The sequence below is a fragment of the Pundamilia nyererei genome, unplaced genomic scaffold (assembly GCF_000239375.1).
Source record: "Pundamilia nyererei isolate P.nyererei 1_Seehausen unplaced genomic scaffold, PunNye1.0 scaffold00113, whole genome shotgun sequence".
Taxonomy (NCBI): domain Eukaryota; kingdom Metazoa; phylum Chordata; class Actinopteri; order Cichliformes; family Cichlidae; genus Pundamilia; species Pundamilia nyererei.
Window position 1 is genome coordinate 297,933 of NW_005187514.1, and position 18,741 is coordinate 316,673.

The 18,741-nt window shown below is 39.0% G+C and overlaps 2 protein-coding genes across 2 annotated transcripts in view; both read right to left on the reverse strand.

Moving 5' to 3' along the window:
* plcxd3 (phosphatidylinositol-specific phospholipase C, X domain containing 3) overlaps positions 1-10,838 on the reverse strand; it is a 19,248-nt gene extending 8,410 nt beyond the window's left edge. Inside the window, exon 1 of the mRNA XM_005741703.2 lies at positions 10,478-10,838. Coding sequence (XP_005741760.1) covers positions 10,478-10,580 — 103 coding nt within the window. The 5' untranslated portion in view covers positions 10,581-10,838. The remainder of the gene's footprint in view (positions 1-10,477) is intronic.
* Positions 10,839-12,425: 1,587 nt separating this feature from the next.
* Positions 12,426-18,741, reverse strand: part of oxct1a (3-oxoacid CoA transferase 1a) — a 53,699-nt gene continuing 47,383 nt past the window's right edge. Inside the window, exons 16-17 of the mRNA XM_005741704.2 lie at positions 13,692-13,793; positions 12,426-13,589 (exon numbers count right to left, since the gene is read on the reverse strand). Coding sequence (XP_005741761.1) covers positions 13,554-13,589; positions 13,692-13,793 — 138 coding nt within the window. The 3' untranslated portion in view covers positions 12,426-13,553. The remainder of the gene's footprint in view (positions 13,590-13,691; positions 13,794-18,741) is intronic.

Sequence of the window (18,741 nt, forward strand, 5' to 3'; positions counted from 1 at the left end):
AAACTGAGTTTTGGTGTAAATTAAAGGCAAAATAAAGAATCAAGAAAAATTACAGCCTTTGACTTAACAAATTTACAACCTGGATGACAACTATTTTATCCACTCTGAATATGAAGACTTTAAACTAAGCTTTAAACTAGGATAGACCTCTAACTGTGAAATGCCTGGTTTTGGATTCCTGCTTAAATTCAGACACACTTGCTTAACAAGTGGACCTGCCATTAAATTGCTTCCACACAACTACGCTTCTCACCAATATCTCTGAATGATCAAAATTTAAAGGTCTATGTCTTCTGTCAGAGTTTTCTCGTCAAGCTCTGGAACCGTATCTGAAAAGATACATGCTGTGAAATTTTCCAAATGTCATCTTTGGAGCCTTGGGCATCACAATCATTTTGGAGTGGCAGCAAAAATCTTAGATACAGACATCTACAAGCCTCAGGAAATAAAACAAGTCACATGAATACAGGCAGTGGAATCTGTGAAAAACCTCTAAAAGCATATTTATTTTGTTATTAACAGTGATACAGTTGATGTTTTCTTAGTTGTATTAAAATTGAAATGGTGAAAAAAATACATTTGTGTAAGCCAGTCTGTACACTGAATGGTGATTCCTTTGTGACATTTAACTATTTCCTTGAGACAAACTCAGGATCAGCTGTAAAAATAGACCTGAAGGTTGTGTGTTCTGCTTGAGCAGGTAACATCTCCTGCTCCTCTCATAATCACTGAGACTTCTTCATTATCCCCTTTACATTTCACATCCTCACCTTCTACCACCACCACCCCTCTGACACAGAGCCTGAACTGACCTTCAGCTATCTATATAGCGGTGCTAGGTCTTCACAGTCAGCACAGCGAATGACCATAAGCTGAGTAGACAGCTGAATCCTGGGGCAGGGCAGCAGTCGCATCACTACTGGCTAAGCCGCACCACCAGGGTCACAGCGTAGCAGAGCATGACCTTAACCGACTCCAACAGCTGCCTCTGCAGAAAATCTTTGCTTTTTAGGGCTCAAAGTTGCGCAACAACAAATCATAATCATCGCAAAATTATTTTCATTATCCAGTCATCCAGTCAATGTTGAAAACTACGCTACTGCTGATGCCTTTAGAGCGCTTGTTACTGAAATGACCCTTGCAGTGTGGTGAAAAAGTCAAACAATTTAAGTAATTTATTTAAGCCCCCATCTTGACATCTTTTTTTGGCATATTTGTCATGCTTACATGTTTCAGATCATTAAATAATTGTAATATTACACAACAATAACCTGAGTTAATACAATAAGCTGTCTTTAAATAATGATTTCATCTATCACGGGGTAGAAGCAACCCCTACCTACATGGCCCCATGTGAAAAAAGTAATTGCTCCCTAAACGTAATAACTGGCGATGCCACCCTTGGTAGCAAGAAATTTGATCAGCCACTTGTGATAATAGACAATGACTCTTTCACATGGCTGTATGGTTGGTTTCTGAACATGAAACCAGGGTCATGCCAAACATATCAGTTAGATTTAAATCCAGATTTTGACTAGGCCAAAGTTGGTTTTTGAGCCTTTGAGAGGTGGACTTGCTGGTGTGTTTCAGATCAGTTCAATTCAATGCAATACTTTATGGTCCCGCAAGGAGAAATTAGTTAAGCAGCAAGGGCAACAATACAAATAAACAAAACGATAATAAATTGTCCTGCTCCACAACCAAGCTGCACATTCTCCTTCTGGATTTTTCTGACAAAGAGCATAAACACTGACCATAACTGAGTCTTTACATGCTGTTCTGGGTTCTTTGTGACCACTGGATGAGTTGTTGATGACCTCTTGGAGTAATTTAGGCTGGCCAGTCTTGGGAAAGTTTACAACTATTACAACTTAATTTTGTCTAATTAACATCTGTTTGATAAATATGAATAACAAAAGAAGAAGACATTTAGGAAAGGGGGCAAATACCTCTTCACAATGTATACAAGTAAAAATAAGTAAGCAAATCTTCACATATGAGATGTTTGAAAAGGTAAGTTTGGCCTTCTTTAATTAAAAAGAAAAAAAAATCACTGAAACAATTAATTTACACTTGAAGTGGCTGCTGCCCTTTAACCAATAACCTGAATAATTGTTTCAGTTTTGCAACACACACTTCTAATAGCTACACACCCATCAAGCTGCATGGGCCACTCTCCTTGAGATACGCGTTGTTCTGTTTGGGGAAAGAAGAACAGTTATAAGATATAAATTAAATCTAACAGTCCCCAAGGATCTAGCAACAAACTATATTTTATTAGTTTTTAATGAAAGCCTAGCACCTGAGGGAAACCAATGAGGTTTGTTTTGCATTGCTAACAAATACTTCTATAAATATGTATGACAAAAAGCCCATGGTTGATGCCATGTTGCAGAGAGAAACAATCTCACAGGAAAAGCTGAGACAGTATCAACCCTGGAGGGCCAAATCTTTTGCCAAATGTGCAGAACATCTGTGAGAATTTGCAGAAATGTGAGAACTTCACTCCAATACTATTATGATGCCTGAGCCCTGAATGTGATTAATTATTGTTTATGCTCCACCTTGATGGTCTGCCATTTCTCAAGGGAAAAACATTCATTTGGAAATGTGTGGAAGCATTTCAGTTTTTGAAACATACAATCCACACAATTAGTTTTCATTCTCACAAAAACAAACAACAGCAGCTCAGAACGGAGTCATTTCAAACTTGTCTACAGAGACAAAAAAACTTCTGCTTTCAAAGTGTAAGATTTTAAACTTCTTATACTTCTCATTTTAGCTTTAGAAGCAAATACAACATAACAGGTTGTGACTGGGGTGGATTGTCTTATATAGTTTATCATTTATGTTCCATAGATTGGTACTGGTGACATTCGAAGCAGTATTAATCACCTGCAGAGTTTCCAGGTCTTGGGATGTGCACATTTCGTGCCAGTTCCTGATTTTTCCAGTTACCAGGCTTTACACTGATCCTCTGTAAATGTTATCAAGAACTTGACACAGGAATTCAGCCCACTTAAGTTTGCTTAAGAAGTACAGCTGTTTCTTAGCTTTTACCAGAGTGCAAATGTGCGGTGACTGTGATACTTCTATCGAATGTCATGATGAATGAAAAAAGCAGCAGGTAAATCAATAAAAAGACCAGAATCAGAATCAGAATCAGAAAGGGGTTTATTGCCAAATGTTGAGCAGGTTTACAACACTAGGAAATTGCTGCGGTGCTTCAGTGCAAACATAGTGTCATAAATAGCACTTAAATAGTGTCATAAATAGCACTTAAATAGACATGAAAAAAATAAAAGTAGGGATAAGAATTAAAAGTGCTACGTAGAAAGATATGTGCATGAGCTATACATGAGATATATACATGAGAATAAGAATTAAGAGTGCTACGTAGAAAGATATATACATGAGTGCAGGTGGTGATCAGTGCCAAACATGGAATGATACAGTGACACAGCGTAGGGTCATGTGTTAGTGGTGGGAACAGTCATATGGTTATTGTTCATGTGTCCAACAGCAGAGGGGAAGAAACTGTTCTTATGGCGAGAGGTTCTGGTGCGAATGGACCGGAGCCTCCTGCCTGAGGGGAGCAGGTCAAACAGACTGTGTCCAGGGTGAGAAGGGTCAGCTGAGATCCGAGCTGCACGCCGCAATGTCCTGGAGGTGTACAGGTCCTGCAAAGATGGGAGTCTGCAGCCAATCACCTTCTCAGCGGAGCGCACAACACGCTGCAGTCTCTGTTTGTCCCTGATAGTGGCTCCAGCGTACCACACGGTGATGGAGGAGGTGAGGGTGGACTCGATGATTGCAGTGTAGAACTGCATCATCGTCCGTGTTGGCAGGTTGAATTTCTTCAGCTGCCTCAGGAAGTACATCCTCTGCTGGGCTTTCTTGATGACGGAGGTGATGGTGGGCTCCCACTTCAGGTCCTGGGTGATGGTGGTACCCAGGAAGCGGAATGAGTCCACAGAGGTGATGGGGGTGTCAGTCAGGATGATGGGGGGGAGTGGGGCTGTGTGCTTCCTGAAGTCCACAATAATCTCCACTGTCTTCTGGGCATTCAGCACCAGGTTGTTGTGGCTGCACCAGGACACCAGACGTTCAACCTCCCTCCTGTAGGCAGACTCATCCTCGTCAGAGATGAGCCCAATAACGGTGGTGTCATCTACAAACTTGATTAGCTTGACAGACTGGTGGGTGGAGGTGCAGCAGTTGGTGTACAGGGAGAAGAGCAGAGGAGAAAGAACACAGCCCTGAGAGGAGCCGGTGCTGATGGTCCGGGAGTCCGAGACATTCTTTCCCAGCCTCACATGCTGCTTCCTGTCCGTCAGGAAGTCAGTGATCCACCGGCAGATGGGATCAGGCACATTCACCACTGACCGGATAATCTTTGTCACCAAATGCAGACAGTAAATTACAATAATATACAAATGCGCAAAATCTTCATCCTACTGCCATGAGAATGAACATTCCTCTCTGTATTTAAAATATGCAATTACTGGGAAAGGCATTAATGGGGAATAGAGTCCAGTGTTTGATATGAATTACCTACCGCAAACAATATCCAAACAAACTACTGTCAAGCTGTTTGATCACTTTAACTTTGATAAAATTGAAGATGTGTACACAGAAAAAACTAAAGCACCCTGAAAAAAACCATATCCCAGAATAATACAAGTAGATGTCACTTGTGTAGCACTTTCATTGGAAAGCAAACTTAGGGAACTCTTTTCTCTGACATGTAAATATCAGCCGCACACAAGAAGAAGAGTCTCAAACTGCAAAGAGAGAAGATGAACAAGAGTGCCACAGAGACAACAAAAAAGACTTAAACAAGGTGAAACAGAGTGATGATGATGACAATGTTGATGACAGTGGTGCTGGGTGCTGCTACTGTTACCTTAGAGAATTGACCTTTGTTAACTGAATCATTCTGACTGAATGAGAGCAGAGCATTCAGAGAGAACCACTGGTGGTTTGTGCCCTTTTTCATTACAAAACATTACCACTCTCCACGGACTCTTTTTAGATCTATTTTAGGATGCTGAGTAGAGGAAAGAGGAGAAGAGAAGAAAAAAAATGAGAAGAGAACGAAAGCTGACAGGATGGAGATGAGCTAAATGTTACTACAAAATAGATATAGGCTTCTGACTCTACATAATTTTGTCATTTACACTTCTTTTTTTTTTTTTACAGTAATTCTGCAAGTGTTACTCTTTGCATCTATTTTTCAAACTCTCCAGTTCCTTTTCTCCTGTCTTAACACTTTATTTTCTCCATCTTGTTTGAGCATTAGTGTGCACACTGTATTTCTGATGAGGCTGAATTATTTGACTTTGAGACTATGTGACTATTAAGATAAGTGTCTCTGCTGGAAATGCAATTAACTGCAAATGGTGGGAAAACGAGCCAGTGGAGAATTCCACACTGAACCATTTCTTTTGGATTCTACAATATTTTTTTTAATTTTCTTTAAGCAACTTATAAAAGTGAAAACTCCACAAATATATGATGTTGGCTGATGAGTGGCTAATTATGAGTATCATGCATCAGCATAATACAATACTGCAAACGAGGGAATTCTTTGCAAAACTGCTAACTGTAAAATCCTCATGAGCTCCAAACAAGCAAGATGCACACAATATCTTTGGCAAAACAAAATTTCACTCAGATTAAGGAGGGTCTTGATTCACAGATAAAGAGCCATAGCAGGAAATAGCTCTAAGATGGGCATTCTCTCTCTTTCTCTCTCTAACAAAGACCCCCCTTTTGCTTTTGTATTGCACATTATATCCTGTTTTTCAGTGGCTTTGAGTTGACTGACTCCCCCTCTTCAAACATCCGCACTACCAGTGTTTATCTTGGCATCTAATACCATTCATCCATCTTGCTCTGTAGGGGTTTAAGTGGCGTCAAAGTGATCTAATCAGGGGACTAATGGCCTTTTACCGCTAAAAGTCCAGGGCAAGCCTTTTTCTCTATCCAGAGGGAACCACTGAAACTCAAGATGCCTCTTCTACAGTGGATTGGTTGTTATTTCTTGCAAGACTATCTTAACCTAATACCACTGCCTTCACCCATCCCCCTTGGTAATTCATGCTATTCATTGCTTACCTAAAGCCTTGAGCTGTTACTCAGGAGGTGAAGAATGGCTCCCCTGAGCCTGAAAATGTAGTATAGAGAAGTGTAAATCAGCCTTCTTCCCCGGTATTAAAATAATCAATATTATCTGCATGGAATGGAATGGGACAGCACGGTGTTATAGTGCTTAGTACTTTTGCCTCACAGCAAGGGAGGACACAGGGAGGACAAGATTGCATGTCCTCCCTGTGTTTGAGTGGGTTTTCTCCAGGCTGCCTCCCACAGTCCAAAGACGTTAGGTTAATTGGTGATTTGAAACCGGCCATGGGCGTGAAGTAAATAAAGTACTTAAAAAGTGTGTTGACCAAATTATCACAATAGAATGATGCACCATCTAATCATTGTACTCTGAAATAAGAAATAAACAGTAAAAAAAACTAAAAGTTGAGATTGCATCGCTTTCTAAAGTAACTGAGAAAGTCTATGTAAACAGGTTTCAGCTGCTAGTTCTTAAGGGTGTTTTAAAGTCTTTGTTTAAGGCAAAAATAATATAAATAATAAATGTATAATGTATATAAATTGCATGCTAGCAGTCTATTTTGCAGTTCTTCTGATTCATAATCGCTGAATATTAATTAATGTAACTTTAACAATCCAGAACGATATGGTTTCACTCACCAGTTCAATTTATTAAGACAATACATTTGAATATTTTAGGTGCTTAAATAAACCCATAAAAAGCATTTCATAATAAGTGACTAATACTGTGTTGCTACTATAGTGCCGATTCATTTAGTTGTCATGCACACCTGCACGACACAGATATTGTACATGCCAGTGAGCACATAGTTCAAATTATACACCTACCACCACACAAAGTACTGAAAATCCATTTTAATTACTATGGTAGTAAAACCGTGACAGATCTTCCCTTCCCCCTCTTAAGCTCGTTTCATGGTGACAGAGAAAGAAATTCACAGTATCTCTGGTGGCACACCTTTCTGCTGACCGTCTTGGTGAGAGGAATGCTCAGCCAGCCAGTCTGCAGCCCTCACCTGGCAAATTTAACAGTAGCCACAGGAAAAGAGTCAAACACTAATCAGCCTGCGTAAAACAAGAAAGGTAGCTGCTCCCTCTCCCTCACTATCTCTCCCTTCAATGACCCAAATATTTAATATTCTACTACGTCTTTCTTTCCTCTCCTGCACAGCCCTTCAACCTAGTTCCAATTAGTATAGGCACAAGCCATTTGACTTTTATAGATGCGATATGTCGGCACAGCCGGAGGCCAAAGTGGCATGTAGGGACAATGCAGAAAGCTGAGTCATGCCTAAGTGCAACCATGTTCTTAGGTCTCAAACAACGTAGTCTGTAGTGGATTAGCAGGATTAAGAAAATGAGAGCATGTATTATTCTCACATAATTAATCAAACAGCCACAACGCAACTGTGCTCAGTCATGAGTCATAGCATAAAACAAACAAACAAATTAGAAATGTGCAGTTATTCCAAATAAACTGGACAAGAGCTGTCCCAGTGTCATCCAGTTAAAAACATCTAAATCTGACTCCCTCAGATAACACCCTTCCTCAGTACTATTGTTATATACTGTAATTCTAGAATGAAAGAAAAAGCTCTGTGCACAGCTCATTTCTTTTTTCTGGACAAATCTTCTCCAGGTTTCACAACCACACTGAGTCAGCTCTCCTTTAAGTGTCAAATGATTCACATGTGTTTTTGAACTCGGTAAATCATGCAATTTCAATTCAGCTGGGCCTGCTAAGTTTGACAAAATTGATCATTCCTCTATTTCAGATTGTCTCGACCATGTTGTTGGCATTCAGGATCAGACTTTGCAGTGTTTTGCCCCTTACCTGGAAGAGCAAAAGGTTAAGGAATACTTTCCTTTGCAACCATCTCTCAGGATAAAAAATGCTGTTTTTTTCCAACCCTCATTTCTTACTCTGCCTGCTCTGAGAACATACACCTGATATTTTGTCCAAGATTCATAGTATACAACATCGTTTATTAAATATGTTGGAGGCTCCTTATGCATGGGAATATGTTGCACAGCAAAATTCATTGGATGACACTTTACAGTGCAGATGGAAAGAACAAAAATTGTGTCTGTGTCCAAAACTATATGGATCTAGCCGTGCAATCTCATTAAGTGTCTCTAAATGAAAACAGATTTTTATCTGTTAATATCTCTCATATTTAAATACTGTAAATAACCTGTATTTAAGTTCACTTGACAGAGGTAGGTGACATTGCTAAGTTTACCGTCACTGGATCAGTCTCAATGTAATTTTTTGAATTGTCCATCAATCACACAAAGTAACAAGAAATAGCAGGAATTTAAAATGAGTGAACAACCACTGTCAGCATCATATGTACTGTAGCATATAAACTGCTTTCATAACAAGATTTTGCAGGTTGAACCACTCAAATGTAACAGGTAAGCACATGCAATCTGTTACACATCTGTTATACAGCTGTTGTAGCCGTCAAACACCTGCTACTTTGAGTATCTTTAATGTGCTATATGCACAAATAATTTGGCAGCATTAGCTCATTAACCAGTTACTTGAAGCACAGCAAATGCTGTTAAAACATTATATATATAAAAAAAATCCGACAGTAATGAATCTGCCACCTCAGTACCCTAAAATAAACTGTCAATCATTCAGATGGTTATGTGTGCTAACAGCTAGACTGTGAAGTTTTCTGGCAACAGCGGAGTAGCAGCCATCACATTATCCTACACTGTAAAGTACTACTTTTCCCTGGATATTTCAAGCTCTGCGGTAGGTGAATTGCTATTTTAAAAAAGTGAGCACAGAAAAATAAACTAAGAAACAGGCAGCAGCTTGTATAATAAGTTTTGTACAGCAGCATTTTCCAGTAACATCCTGGAAATAATATTCTTCCAATTAAGTGGAGCTATGAGACTTGTTTGAGGAAATGAATCGCCCATCCTTTTTGTTTCTTGTCTGTCCCAGTTTTATTCCTGCTTGAACAAAGGCTTAATGCTGCGTTCAATGATGAGACAAAAGAATGTGATATGAGATGCACACTTTTGAAAGAACTCGGACGTACACTCCAATAGGAACACATGGTTGTTGCTATAATGAGCTTGGATAGAAATCCTGTGTGTTCTGGAGTTTCTTGGCAAATATGTGCAGGCAAACACAAGAAAGTGCAAAGATTTGGTGGATGTTTACAGAATCTGTATCCAAATGAAGGATAAACTGAGCTATCCTCAGCTGAGCTGCAGGCCACAGAACCAATGAGAGATATTAATGCCTAATTAAAAGGGACAGAGCATGTTCCCATGCTGTCTTGGCATGGATGAACTGTGATTCCACACAGCACATGATTCAGCAAAATTACAAGCGTAGATTATGCATACTATGTTGTTCCAGTCCTTATTTGTATTCCATTACATCTAATTTGACTGCATGTGTCTTGGCATCCTTAAAAGCTGTGATCATATTTGGTCATATGCCGTGCCCTGGACATCAACCACTAATCCATCTGCATTTGAAATGCAATGTTGCACATGGCAACCAATAAACACCTCTGGTATTGGGAGTTCAGCAAGAAAAAGACAGAGAGCGGAAGAATGAAAGTGAGACAGAAAGGAGGGGGAAAGGGAATGAAGCACAAAGGATTAGAAATTCACAAGAATGAAGAATCGAATCGCTTTGTGTGGAGGTGTGATAATCGCTAGGCAGTGAATATGGATTTAACTGGCTGCTAATAAGACATTCTATCAGTCAGATCAGTGGTGGGCTATACAACCAGCATTTCCCATTTGAATGGAGTTAAAAAGACCGGCACACTGATTGGATAAAGGTCCGACAGCACATTTTCAATGGGATGCGCTGTGATCATCTGAGTGTGCAGACGGCACCCATCCCACTCCGTCTCCCTGTGGCCACCACCCCAGCATAAAAGCACAAACAGAGCAGCGTGGCTCATCTATTCTGAACCTATAGAGTGGTTCTAGATGACCCTTTTCTTTATTATCATTATTTTCTAAGTGCATACTTACTCGGCCGGAGAACGAACACGACAGCTGGGCATTATGATAACCGTTAGACAGGTGATCGCAACACAAGCAACTGAACTATTATAAATACATAGTACTTCTTTGGTTGCGCAACAGGTCTTACCCTTTGTTCCAACGAGGTGCAACAAAAGTGACGGTTGTATTAAATGCACAATTCAAGTTTAGGAAGCGGTAAAACACAAATCTGAAACTGTCAATTTGTGCATTTCTAATCTACTAGAAAAGCTGTACGCAATGCGCGAGGTTAAAAAGACACGGGCATCCTCCTCATCCGATTACACTTGGACAAGGTCTTAAAAAAAAAAAAAAAACTTACCGGGAATAGCCAGGTTGGTGAGCGGGATAGTGTGCATGCTCTGCGGTAAACTTGCCATCCAGTCTGCGAACCGCAGGTCGCTTCTCCCGTGAGACGAAGCCATGCTTCCACCTTGCACAACGCTCCGTTCTCCCTGACCGGTGCCTGCGCCAACCTGGAGCGCGCGCTCTCTCTTTCTCTCTACACACAGACACACTCGCGCCCTGCCTCACTTTCTCTCAGCATCCCTATCTCACGCACACACACAGACACAACTGCGCGACCGAGAAGTCAGCCCCCCCAGCAGCACACATAGGCGTGTTGCACATTTATGAAAATGCGGTTGGATGGATCTAAATATGGTAACATTCGGTGGTTAGTCGCCCAATAGTAACATAGCCTAAACGCCGCAATGGGTATGTTTCAGTACTAGTCACTTACAAAATAAAAGGCAACATATAATCATCTCATGTTTTTAGCATTAATGCACAGAGCATGAATGCTAGACTACACAAACCCATAAGGTTGCCAGAACACCCCCACATGAGGGCAGCATGTTAAATATTTTCGAACCACATAGTTGGATATGAATAGCCTATGTAAAAAGGTCTGCCAAGCTGATTCCATAATTCAAGACATGCTTTTACTAAGGTTAGAACATTTTGGACATTTAAAGCCATCTTTTTAGAGGACTGGATATGTGCATTATCCAAAAAGGTTCAGTTAGTGTAGGGTTTTAACATAAGATGGTCACAGATTAAATTCTAATTCCTAGTTAACCTATGTCTGAGCTAAGGTCATGCACTTGAATCACTGAAAGCTATATGAAAATGACCCATTCTGCATAATCAGTGTGATTACAATCAGCTGGCTGGCCAGCTTAACACGAGTCATTCAGAAAATAGGTTGTAATGGTATAAAGATGGAGAATATACAAAACCTTTTCTTTCATGGTCTGTATCATGATGTCCAAACACTCCACGGAATTTATTACCTAAATGACAGCAAAGTAGATGACTGACTTCTCTGCCAAAATCAGGTTTTTTTGTTGTTGTCGTTTTCCCATCTGGTTGTGTTTTCTACAATTATGTGTTTGGAGGAGTGTCACGAGAAGAACGGTTTATCAAACCATTGCCAGCAAAAGCACAGAAAAAAGATCAATATTGTCATAAATACTGTGCATAATCACTAATCACTACCATGTCTCCCAATATAAACATAGGTCTCTCAAATAATAGGCTTTGCCTTGGTTGACCTTATTAAACCCAGTGTTCAAATGAACAATATACATATTTAAAAAGAAAAAAAGGGATCTGAATTGCCATCATATAAAATAAAATGTCTAATTCATGACAGCTGTTAATGTCAGAGTCAGCTTTCAACAATATTTCGCGTTGGTTGCCACAAACCTGAACCTTAAAAAAAGGACTTCTGTCCCTTTAACTAAATCTTGAAAACCCATTTTAATATCCCCTTTTGAAAAACTCAAAAGCAAGGTCATCCATTTGTATTTTTCAGAAACATGTTCCTACTAAAACCCGCTGCGTTCTTCAAATTCCCTCTTCAGTGAATTCAAGTACAAGTATGAGAACTAGGTTACAAAATGTAGGCTTATGGAGTATTGCTTTGGTCTGACTCATGAAGGAGTGTGCTGGATTAACATCAACAGCCGGTGGCTGGAGCCCCTGTCACTTTCTTCCATTTTTCTGCTTGATGATCCAACCCAGTTGATCTCCTTGAACCCAAAAGCCTACTGGCTGAATTCGCAGGTTATGTAACGGGCCTCTGGTTATGCCAGCACCTCTCTGCCCGAGTGGAAAAATCAAATCGAGAATGTAAACATTAAGCCCACCATCCATACACACAAAGCTTTAACCTGTAGTGCGTCAAAAACTCTCGATGAGCTAAATCACTTGAAAACACATCTGCTGGTTTCAAGATTCTTATTCAAAAAGAAAGAAAAACGTAGTTTGCTTCACTCTGCACGCCAGCTTGTATTTTATTTTACACACAATTGCATCTGAACAGCAAATGTCTCTGTAAAAATTATTAAGGCTTCATGTTTTCTGGTTGAAATATCTGACAAGCCCACCTGCTTCAAAACACCTGAAGTTGAGAAAAATAGACAAGTCTACATTACGGCAGAGGTTGATAGTAAAATAATGGCTCATCGTCTTCATTATTAAAAAAAAGACAAAACATATTCAACACTGGAAGCCTCATCTACAAACTTTTTTTTCCGTTTCATGTCACAGCACAATTTAAAACAACTCCATACATATTTGTTCTACGATAAATGAATACTCACTTGACCTATAGGACATTGGTTTTCATTCATTACATTTCAGTGAGACACAGGCATGCCTTTCAGCTTATCAATCATATTCAAGTTACAGTTGGATAATATGTAGTCGTTCAACCAAATAATAAATGGTGTCGCATATTCCACTGTTGTTCCTTCACCAATGAAGCAGGCGGGAGAGGTCTGGAGCTGATATAAAAAGTTGCAATGTTTCATATTATATATTGTGATTCTTGAATTACTGCTTGTTTCCACTTAACTGCACACCGATTGCTACTTTTAACATCTACTGTTATAGTGTCGAGAGCCAAAACACTGGAAATTGTCTCACGGTTCAAATATTTGACCTTTCTTATTTATTTCCCAGAAAATCTGATTCAAAAGAGTTTTTGCATCATTTCTTTTAAAAATAATAGTAAAGTTGGAAAAAACAAAATAATATCAATATTTTTAAAGCAATTTTCAAACTGATGATTGCGTAAAAGACTCGCGTAAGTAAAAAAAAATAAAATTATTAACTTAAATGTGTAATAGGTAACAATGCAATTTTCTTCAATTCTTCTAAGAGCACGAAAATAACAGTGTAAATGGACTTCTGTTAATCAAATTTAGTTAATAATACAGAGGTAAATATTTGACACCTGCATGCTGATTGCCAAGAAAACCTTGGCTGAACCAGGTATGTTTTTTAAAAGCTTATTTGACCCATTTCAGGCTGTTAAATAACCTGATGTTTATCACAGAGAAATGAAGTGACAAACCAAAAACACATCTCTGAGGCCAGTGGAAGCTCCTCTAAATTTGCTGCATAGGCATCAGGTTGGGAGACACCTAGAAAAAATTAGACAGAGGACAAGTAGAAGTTTCATGTTTAATAAACCCAAGTCCAAAAACACTTCATAGTGCTAGTAGCCTAACTGTTACATTACTCACCTCAAAATCTGTGCCAGTGCATCCCTTGATATCTTCGGGAGTAAGTCCCTCCCATATTTCTACCAGGGTCAGACCTTTTGTCTTATCGACATCAAACACAGCCTGGCAAAAAAATGAGAGAAAGAGGATAGAAATGAGCGAGAGGAATAAGGGGGGTAAGGGAAAAAGATGGGACATTTAGAGGGAGAGAGATGAGAGAGGGTGATGAGACAAACACAAAACAGGCAGAATGAGCACTTCTGTGATAGACAGGTTTGAGCCTTATGGCGTCCGGTCACTGGGTCACAGTCAAGGATGTGGGGTCCTCATTTATCAAAAAGGACCCAGAAGAGACAACCTCCAGAAAAATACATCAGTGCCACAGGCAGAGGGCCAGAGTACCACTTTAGTGTCATCCATTCAACAGATGACAAAATAGCTGCAATTATTGGTGACACATCTAGGAAAGGCCTCAGAGAGCGGTCCTCAGCTATCTGAAGCTGGACTACTACAAAGCAGTAAGCAGTTTTATTTTAATTGGTGCATCATTTTTAACAGATTACTGTGTTATTGATTAAAATATGAATTTTGCTATAACGTTCAAAATAGTGGTTGCTGTGATGATTTTACATTGTACTTATGCACACTTGTCTACATTTAGGAATTTGTGAATGTGCACTTTGAGAATTTGTGAATAGACACATAAAAATTGATAAACAGACTCCAGGCTTCGAAACAAGCCAACACAATTTGCGCACACAGTGCACTCATAAATGAGGCCCTTGGAGATGTCAATATCTGATTGTAATGAAATACAGTAACAGCCAAAGGCATTATCCCTGCAAAACAGAACCGAAAATAACCATGTTAAATCCCATCAAACTTACATGCCGAAGGGAAAAATACAGTAAATGTGAATATTTAAAGAAAATTTGACTAATGTTCTGTCTACCGAAAAGTAGCCAAAAGAAGACCCATTAATAGCTTTCCTTCTTTTATAAGCCAAAACCCTTTTCACACATGCACTGTAGCCAAGTTTCCAGACACTGCTCATAACAGGTGCATGCCACAAAGCTAATGAGAGTGGACATTAGCCAGTCTTTAACCTTCCAGCAAGCACAAGTCTGGATGATGTCGGATTACTGTGATGTGCATCTAGCACAGTCAATTGTTCAAAGCTTTCAAAGCAAGTAAGCGGGCATCAGTTCAAGGTGTAATCTTATCTCAAACCTTGGATTACCTTCTTGCATATATTCAAATACAATTAGTGAAAAAGTACACTGCAAATGAAGATTTGTATCTAAGCATAGGAACTACAAAAGCTACATTTTCTTTAACCATTTTAAGTCAATATGTAATATTTCTCCATCTAGCTTCATTTAGCTCCATTAACAGCTGGCTACTGAAAGTGTATACAGGAGTACAAATCTTAAGTGCCAAGTTTTAGTAAAAACTGTATTAGAGTAAGATAGTTCAGTTTCAACATTAAAGGTACAATGTGTAAGATCTCACCACTAGGTATCAATAGATTGTAGTCAAGTGAATTCTGTTTTCTTACCCCTCCTGTTCATCTGTCAGACAAATATGTGTCCATGTCTAAAACACATGTTAAACTTTGTCAAAGTAGTCTGATAGAAGTCTATGAGTCAATAAAAATCACTTATATCCTATAAGAGCGATACTCAGGTGAGTTGTTGAGGATATCCTGAACTTTTTTGTTGTTATTGAAAGTGGATCTAACATAGTTGGACTTGGACACTTTGTGCATAAACTCTCATTCTATATTTGGATGTATTCAAACTGGTTACTAGAGGTGAAGTGTGATTTTAAGGACCCTCAAGCCTACATAATAATAGCTTCTAACCAGGTAGTAATTTTACTTAGCAGGTTCATTGTCAGATATCTGGAGATGGAAACGTCGAATGTCTAATCTGCTGACCAAAAGTATGACAATCAGGAATAAATCAGCATATTTATGTTTGTGTTAAAGACCTGACTTCGTTTCTGGACATGAGGTTTGAGTTTGGGAGGAACAGGTGGAAATGAGGTCGGAGAGAAAAGAATGGTGGAGGAGGCAAATTAAGAAGAGAAGAAAGACATAAATAGAGAGAAAGAGATGTACAAATGCTAAATGGTACAGTTAAAAAGAGCTATTTATAAGGTCTACCACATATGTGGCCATATGTAGCCCATCTACATGTTTTTAAGATGGTGAGGCAACATGGTGGCTTCCACAATCTGGCGCCCACTCCTGTGTATTTTTAATAGATTAATTTATTCGTTTATGAGAAGGCATTGGTTTGTTGGAAGATATAATTACACACTAATCAATGTATATTAATGAGTAAACTTTTTTTAATTAAACAACCTAACAAAAACATATTACTGTTCTTGCTATTCTATTCTTAAGCTTTTAGGCTAACTTCATATACTTGTGCATTCTTTTGTGTGTACTACAAGCTATTTTATAAAATGTGTCAAATTTGTCTTTTCAAATTGAATGTGACATTATCGTCAGTTAGCAGACTGCAACTTCTCAACACATGTCTAAGATGACAGCTTAAGTAGGGGTTCGTACTGTACCGTTTATATGATAGCTATTAAAAACTGATGCAGGGCAAAATGCCATTATCCTATGCCACTATTTATGCAAACAATGCAAAAATACTTTATATAGACACGCACACTCTTCGAGGCTGGCCCTGTTACTTCCCTAAGCAGGGCCTGACAGACTAAGTCATATTCACATTCAGGCTAAGCCTGTCAGGACTCTCAGCTCATTAGAACTATACACACAGTAACAGGGCAGGAGGAAGATATCTCACTCCAGTATTAGCAAGACAGATGGTATGTCACAAGGAACAGGGGTCTATGGATAACACAGACACTGACATGTATCTCTAATTGTGACACATGTCGCTAGTGATTAGGGCAAATTAAAAAATTGTCAAAATGTGCCAAAGGGTATAATATAAGATGCAGCACTAATGTACTCGTATGATAGGTGCTGTGCTATGTCAATGTGAAACTCCCTGTTTGCTTTACAATGCAAAAAAGCTTGCCACATAATGGCTTGGGTAAGCACATTTTAAAATGAACTAGGAGCTGATTTCATTTATAATAGCCACACTATACTAATGAATAACCAACCGTGCCTCCATTTGCAAAGCAGCCTTTTGTTATAAAAATGTTGAGTCACCTTTCTTCACAGTCTTCAAAGCCAGCACCATCATTAACCAGATTGATGCAAGTTAGTCATTAAGAAGCCGGTAGTCTTCCCCATGTGCTGTCTGGCGAGACGTGGGCCGAATGTCATGCAACAACACTAAGGCACACTCTCTCGGTCAGCTTAACGTTTTAGACAAATACAAGAGAAAAGGAGGAGAAATTAGCACCTGACCTTCCAACAAATAAACAACAGCTTATCCAGCATCCTGTCAATATACTGCAGCAATTACAAGGAGTAGCTTTTGAGATGTTTTCAGACAAAAGCTCACAGGAGGACTATAAAAGAATTTCAATTTGGTTGCTGAAAAATAATTGCCATCACTGGTATTGCTGTCATTAGGTAATGCCAAAGGTAATGATTTTATGCTCCCATTAAATGATTGAATAATTCAGGAGTCATTGTGTTTCATTGGTAAATGAATGGGCAATTATTGTTTTTTCACTTCCTCATTTTTAAAGAAGGATTTAACTGATAAGATGAGAAAAATACTCAAAGCTAGTGTGGAGACCTTTGTCATGGCAGCATGTAAAGCAACAGTGGGAACAGAGGTGATAAGAATTACTCACACAAAATCATTGCAATAAACTCCTGTAAGTCAACTAACTGTTAAATGAAGCAAAGTAGTAAAGAGTGAAGAAGTGGCAACATGGGGTACAAAAATGATTCCAGCAGCAGAGACACAGCTTGAGGCAATCGATTTCCTACCACACTTAGCTTTAAATCATAACATCACTATTTAGGACAACACTTGAATTGCTATCCCTCCTGGACATGTTGAGCCAAGGAGGATGCTGTGTTTGTGTGAATACATGTGCTAGGTCAGCATGTGTCTGTGCGCGGAGTGTATTTGGTTTTAAAGGTTTTAGTTTCTGCTCTTATTTTAAAAACAATTTGGAGCAGAATCATGCATGAAAAGAAATCAATGGACAATAAAGTACAGATGAGCATTATCGGCTTTATTAAAGATACTATGCATTACTTATGTCCATATCTTCTATCGCCTCTTGTGATCGTCAAATTTTCTTACAGTCCACAAACAGGATTATAAAATCTTCTGGGCTAAAAAAAAAAAAAAGAAAAGAAAAGAAAGAAAGTCCACCTTTTTACTGGTTGGATGCGGTATTTAATTTACCCAACCAATGGTTGCAGCTTACATTCAGGTCTGTAAGTATTTGGACAGTGATATAATATATAATTTTGCAAATTCTGAGTAAACTGCAGAATTTACTTCACAGGGTTTAAAAAATATTTTATGAACTATTTAGGAATAGTCCTCCAGACATTGGAGTGACAATCAGTTTCATGGCCAGTTCTCTCCTTAGATAAACACTCTTGAGGATGTAGGTGCATCATTTTTTCTAATGCAAACTCTAATGCATTTTCTCTCAAGCAATGCTTCCATAAATATGAATAGAGAAGATATATGACAAGTTGCACAATCACAAGCAGGAAGGCCAGATTAGACTTTACCAGTAAATATCGAAGAGAGTCTGCACAGTTCTGAAAAAACAAATAAATCTTTGAAGAGATTAAATTTAGATTATCTCACACCATTCTGGTAGGAAGAGAAAAGTATTCAGAGGGTTAGGAACAGCTCATGATCTGAAGCTGTCAAACATTATCTGTCAATTATAGTGGAGGCAATGTTATGGCATGAGCATGTATGGCTGCCAGTGGAAGCATTAGTTGGTGAGGTGAATGCTGACAGAAGTAGCGGGATGAATTCTGAAGTGCACAGGGCTATATTCTCTGCTCACATTCAGCCAAATGCTCCATAACCCATAGCCCTGGTGCTTCACAGGCAGTGTTGGGGAGTAACGGAATACATGTACCGCCGTTACG